The 6,431-nt window shown below is 35.0% G+C and overlaps 1 protein-coding gene across 2 annotated transcripts; it reads left to right on the forward strand.

Annotated features, from left to right (window-relative positions):
- Positions 1–317: 317 nt before the first annotated feature.
- On the forward strand, positions 318–5,987 carry LOC108326427 (RNA polymerase sigma factor sigF, chloroplastic). 2 transcript variants are annotated; one of them, XM_017559931.2, is made up of 9 exons: positions 318–625; positions 2,288–2,439; positions 2,696–2,820; positions 2,935–3,135; positions 3,240–3,528; positions 3,601–3,831; positions 4,266–4,406; positions 4,573–4,773; positions 5,430–5,987. In XM_017559931.2, the coding sequence occupies exons 1-9, from the start codon at positions 505–507 to the stop codon at positions 5,715–5,717; spliced, it is 1,749 nt and encodes a 582-aa protein (XP_017415420.1). In that variant the 5' UTR covers positions 318–504; the 3' UTR covers positions 5,718–5,987. The 2 variants fall into 2 exon arrangements, with proteins under 2 accessions (XP_017415420.1, XP_017415421.1); XM_017559932.2 differs by having other exon boundaries at positions 3,255–3,528.
- Positions 5,988–6,431: the final 444 nt, after the last annotated feature.

Raw genomic sequence — 6,431 nt, forward strand, 5'->3', positions numbered from 1 at the left:
TAATTCATAATACAATTTTGTATTTTGAAATATGAAATCTTGTGTTTTCATTTTGTAGTCTGAATTATACATTCCAGAGTAAAACATTCCATAATACAAAAATACCGTATAATATTCCTAGAATTGAAACTGGAAATCCTAAATCATAAATAAATTTGAAAATTTTAAGTTTATGGAGGTGTATGTTGGAATTATAGGAGTGCAGGAAGAAATTACCTTTGGGGGCGACCCAAACGGAAAATCACCATAATACATTCACACAATAATAAAAATATTTTGTGAATTATCATGAGAAATAAAAAGGAGAACCTAATCCAGTGTCGGAAAAACAAAGAAATTCAGAGGTCCGAAATAGGCTACGTCTCTTGGGAAGGCTTTTCCACCTTCTTTATCCGTTTCTCTCCAAATATCACACTCCGCCATGGTGGCAAGGAAACAGCACCTGCGTTTCCTCTGCACAATGATCACGCTGCAACCTTCTTCTGCTACCAACTCACCACTCTAATGTACTATGCTGTTCTTCTCGTTCCTATGGAGTTCGCAAGGACTATGTTCTGTTCGTCTCCACCGTTTCCTTCAAGAACTCACCCTTGGAACACTCACTCTCCGTCCTCTTCTACTTCCGGTGCTGTTGTTATAACTCAATTGTCATTGCAATTCCCTTCTCTTTTCATTTACTTCTATCTAGAACCATGCGTTTTCAAAGCAACATTATTATTATTATTTCCTCGGCTCCTTTTCCCAATTTTACATGGCGTTATGTTGCTTCATTAAGAGAATTATAGTTAGTGTTGGTTTTTCTGGCTCAAGAATTTTTCAATTCAGTAATGTGTCAAGATACATTACTCGTTTTTTTCAGGTTTATCCTTTCATAGTTCTACTTAATGCTGTGTTTGCTCTTTCTGAGAAGCTGAATATCATTTATACTTCATCAATGCTGTTTGCTTTATGCATAATTTTGCGTTGGAGACCTGAATTGTGTGTTTTGTGTACTTGAATTCTATGTTTTTTTTTTTCACGTATGAGTTAATGAATTTTAACGTCATTGAGATTTAGTTAGGTAATTAATTTCATGGGCGTTCTATATTGTTGTGTAGCTGTTGGTGCACACTCGCTGACTTCCTATATTTGTGTTGGCTATCTCGCTGAGGAAAAACAAGAGTTTAATCATGTGCTGTTTCTAGGATAGTAGGGTCTGTTTGAGTGTTGGATTGAAAGGAAGGGGCAGTTTATTTCTAATAAATATCTTTGATTTGATTTCTTATGAGACTAACTTTTATGCATTTTCAGTTTAATTTCTTTTATACCGTTAACTACTAAATAATTGTTCATGGAACCTTCAGAATAATTAATATAAAACCGGACAAACTTACCATATACCACAATTTGTGATTGGAAGAAAGTGTAAAGTCCTTTCACATCACCACTCTTCAAAAAGTGGAAGAAAGAATAATTGTTGAATCTATATAGCCTATCATTAAGCCAAAATCTAAAACTAGTTCTAAAGTTTTTACTTAAGAGCATAATTCAATTGTGACTTGGCTTATCTACCTTCCGTCATAGGATAATTAATGTATCATGCAACCATTTCCCCCTCAGTAATATCTATCCGATGGGAAATCATGATGCTGGGAATTATACTTGAGATCTTGACTCTGATACTAATTGTTGGATCAAATGTTTATTATCAAACAGACAACTAAAACTAATTATCACCAGATAATTCTACTTTAGAGAATAGTAGACTAAACGTCACAATTTGATTGTGACATGGTCCCCCAAGCCTCTCCATGAGACAATTAATTAACCAATCAACAATAATAAATTGTTATAAACAATTACATCATTTTATCTGATTTTATTAACATTAGATATATGTTTGGATAAAATTCTCTATAAACCATTTTAGATGAGAAAAATAAGAAGAAAAAATGGAACACAGTTCTCTATATGTTAAAATTTAGTATTTTAGATTACAGAGAAACTTTTTCATTTATATTTTCATTTTTTTATTCTAGAATTACTTAGGGAGAAATTTTTTCAAATATACTTCAAGTAACCCTCTTAATTTAAAAAGAAAGTAGTGTCCTTCATTGTCTCTTCTTCGGAAACTCTCCTTCCATAGATATTCTTAAAGAATTCATTGTGCTAATTTTGAATATACTCCTAGTCTCTTCAAAAAATTTCCTCTTTGATCAAGTGGTGTGTGACTGCATATGTATTTTCCCCAACCTGTCATTAGTCTGAGCTGAACATATGTAAGATTTCTATGTTCATGAACCTGCAGTTTTGATGCTTCGTGAACAAGCTTCCTCTGCAGTTGCCTCTTGGTCCTCTAATTTTTCAGCCCAGAATTTCCCTGCCTCAGTTCTTTTACAAGAGCAGCGTGATGAATATAGGCCTCTTCTTCACATGTCTAAGGAAGACAAAACATCTCAGGTTCAAATTTTATTGATGCACTGACTCTATCAAATTCAGCTTCTTTTAATCCATATAGTGAAATCCTTAGTACTGTTTTAGTTGTGGACTAGTCAATAAGAGTTGATTGACGGTCCATTCTTGTTATGATCTCAGCAAATTAATTTTTTTTGTATGGATTCACAAACTCTTTTTTCAGGTTGTGATTCATAAGCTTTTCCTGCATTGTGACATATTGCACACAGTACCAATTAATCTTCCCTATGTTTTACTGCAGGCAATTTTAAATACAAGGCAGATGGATATGGACGCGGTTCATGAAGAGAATAACACTGGAAATGCTGACCAGGTAGTGCTGGACTTTAGGAAGCACCTGCATCTCTGGCCTCGTTTACAGAACTTGTAAGACACAAAATTATTCTTTCATATGTTAATTTAATCATTTAGTAATTTTTTATAGTAAGTTTTGGCCATCTTTAGTTGTCTCCTTATAGGTTCATAAATGATCTATTGCAGATTAACTTCCTCCCAAACAGGAGAAATTGCTGCTTCTTCAACTCTACAGCATATTTCTGTTGACTCGGACAGACGGACAGATAGTGTGCAATGTAATGGAGTTTCTCTTGCTAAAAAAGCTTTGTCTACTGCAAAACAAGCATCCTTAGTTGTTGAAGGCCTGAAATCAACTAAAGCTGATGATGATTCAATTCCTTTTGGGTTAGTTCTATCTTGTTGGCCAGCTCTAACATTTGTAATTTATTTTTCCTGTTTATAGGCTATCTGTTTAAAGTGTAATGCCTAAACTAAAAGCTTCAATTCAGTCTGGCTTCCACTAGTTTGGCGGACCCATCAATTGGAAGAAATAAAACTGTGAGGTCAACTCGGCTTTTAGAGAGACGAGCAAAACAAAGAAAAGTACCTAAGTCCGTAGTTAAAGATGATGAAGCCTACGATACAAGAAAGGATGATTCTCAAGAAAGGCTACGCAAAGAAAAGAATATAAATGAAGAATTTGATCACAATGATACCCTACGCATGTTCTTGAGGGGTCCTGAAACAAAACAACTTTTGACACTTGAACAAGAATCTGAACTGATTTCTCAGATACAGGTGCTTTCCTAGTTCCCTTGAATTCCTTACCTAAACACATGTGATGATCTATTGACATGAAGTATGAAACAGGACTTATTGAAATTGGAAGAATTGAAGACCAGACTCCAATCTCAATTTGGTAGGGAACCAACTATGGCTGAATGGGCTGAGGGTGCGGGACTTAACTCTCGAAAGCTCCATGCTCAGCTTCATCATGGAAACAAAAGCAGAGAAAAGTTGATTCAAGCAAATTTACGCATGGTAGTCCATGTTGCCAAAAGTTATCAGGGACGTGGTCTCAGCCTTCAGGACTTATTACAGGTAGCCTTTCCAAAATTATAGACGTTCCTTCCCCTGTAGCAAAGGCTGTTTAGTGTTTACGTAGTTATATTATACATTGTGAATATCATTGAAGAAAATGGTTGGGTTGCCTAGTATTCCACCAATTAGTGAACCGTGATTGTGACTTCTCTAAAATGTGAAAGAGATAAAATGGTTACAGATGTAGGGTATAGAAGGGGAACAAATGTTTTTGATTTGCCATTTTTTCATATTTAATGAACTCAATTTAATACATTCATCAACTGTTCTCAACATAGAAGAACCCAAAAAAACATGGTTGGCTAGGGTTGGAGCAAGAATGTGGGAAAAAAAATCTCTGATTAAAGGGTTGTAACCACCATTTTCACTCTTCAGAATTGTCAATCACATTTAGCAGCTGTATCTTTTACATTTCTCTTCTGGTGCTGTTGCAGGAGGGTAGTATGGGCCTTATGAAGAGTGTTGAAAAATTCAATCCCCTAGCCGGTTCCCGATTTGGTAATTATGCATTCTGGTGGATAAGGCAAGCAATAAGGAAAGCGGTGTTTAGACATTCCAGGACAATCCGTCTGCCGGTACCTAAATTTTAAGCATCAACCTTTTGAAGAGTCATTTTCCATGAAATATTTTTTTTCCTTGACGATAAAAAAAAAGATGTTACCTACTACCATTGCATAAATATTTTTTATAGTCAAGCATCGATTTTATTTCTGTAACACACAAATCATGTGTTATCTCCAGGAGAAGGTATATATCCAATTGGGCAAGGTAATGGAAGCAAAGAAATTGTACATTCAGGAAGGAAATCTTCACCCAACTAAAGAAGAATTAGCAAGAAGGGTAGGAATTACAGTAGAAAAGATTGACAAATTACTATATTCTGCAAGAACTCCAATTTCTATGCAGAAAACTGTGTGGGCTGACCAAGATACAACTTTCCAGGTATTGCATGCTATCAGAAAATTGATGTGATTTCCCCCTTGATATCATGCAATTTATTAGATCTATAGTGTAACTGTGAGAAACAAGTCCTGAATCAATGTTTAGAATGCTTAGCGCAAAAAGGATTTAAAACAGCTTATAATCAGCCTCCAATTTTGTTTGGAGAGTTTTGCTTGTGCTGATAACGTAACGTAAAACCAAATTGGTGATAGTGTAATAATAACTACAAGAATATTGAATTTTGCCTAGTAATTGGATTCTGGTGTGCGTGATGAAAGGGGACCAGCAGTATAAAGTATTTTAGCTCTCGGAGGAGCTTGTACATCAGAATCTGGTCACAACATTTCGGTATGAGATTAGCCAAGGAGTCATAGCACAGTACCTTAATGGAAAGTTTAATTATTTCAATAGTAGTGATCAGAGTCAAGTTACTATTTTCTTTGTTCTGTTCAATTCATTACCAAGGTCACTTATATGTGATTTTGTTAACTTGTGACAATCATCACAATTTCCTTATATACTTATATGCATTAGCTGCTGTGCAATATGATTCCATCTCTGAATTTTTATATTATTTCCGTATAGTTTTGGTATAGAATTTTGTAACAAAAATACTCAACACAACAAATTTAACCATATTATTTTTGTAATTGCAGGAGATTACTGCAGATCCCACAGTTGAGGCCACAGACTTGAGTGTTGAAAAACAGCTTATGAGGCGGCATGTGCTCAATGTCCTAACTATCTTGCGCCCCAAAGAAAGGAAAATAATCCGACTAAGATATGGTTTTGAAGATGGTGAACAGAAATCTTTATCAGAAATTGGAGACATATTTGGTTTGTCTAAGGAAAGGGTTCGTCAATTGGAGATCCGAGCATTATATAAGCTTAAGAAGTGCCTTGTCAAACAAGGACTTGATGCTTATGTAGACTTGCTTTTATAAGTAGACACCAAGGTTATGTAGTTTCATTTCACACGGCGCAGACTTTTTCTTGCAACGAGTTAAACAGTTGTGTCAGGATCCAACTTTTGAAGGCAAATTTGATGAACACTGTGATTGAGGTCAAATCAGAGAGGACTTTGATAGCAGTCAATTGGCAGATGAAAATTGTAATGTGTATTAAGAGGTGAGGCTTATACAAATGTGAACATTCCTGTGGAAAACATTGAAATAGTATTATTCCAGTAAAGAAAGTTTTTCTTTTTTGTTAAATGAATTAGATTTTATCATGTATATGTCTACGAATTTGTATTCTACTATTATTCTTTTGATTGATCATAATATTAAATGCCTCCATTGTCCTAGTTTTATTTACCATTTCATTTGTCTGAGAAAAAAAAACATTACCTTTCTGTACTAAGTCTATGGGAGATGTCATCAACTCAGGTTATTATACTAAAACTGATAAAAAAAAACTTATTTGTAAAATAAGCTTATAACTATGTTTATGTGCAGCTCACTAACCTTATTCTTCTTTCACCTCCTTATACCCGTAGCTGCCCATTACCTTTCTCTTGGCATAGAATGTGTGCTGTTAGGGGACAGTGGAGTGATCATAAGATGTAGTGTTTCACTTTCGCTGAAGCCATAGTTGTTATTCAATTCATTATGTATCAATACTCTTGCTATGCGAGAGGCCTGGCCCGTAGGTTTCGA

This window comes from Vigna angularis, chromosome 3, assembly GCF_016808095.1.
Source record: "Vigna angularis cultivar LongXiaoDou No.4 chromosome 3, ASM1680809v1, whole genome shotgun sequence".
Classification (NCBI taxonomy): Eukaryota; Viridiplantae; Streptophyta; class Magnoliopsida; order Fabales; family Fabaceae; genus Vigna; species Vigna angularis.

Excerpts from the sequence above, each read along its gene's own strand:
- LOC108326427 (XM_017559931.2), top strand. The coding sequence starts at position 505 with ATGTACTATGCTGTTCTTCTCGTTCCTATGGAGTTCGCAAGGACTATG. Across the intron at positions 2,821-2,934 it reads TGGCCTCGTTTACAGAACTT|ATTAACTTCCTCCCAAACAG; the intron begins GTAAGACACAAA and ends GATCTATTGCAG. Across the intron at positions 3,529-3,600 it reads AACTGATTTCTCAGATACAG|GACTTATTGAAATTGGAAGA; the intron begins GTGCTTTCCTAG and ends AGTATGAAACAG.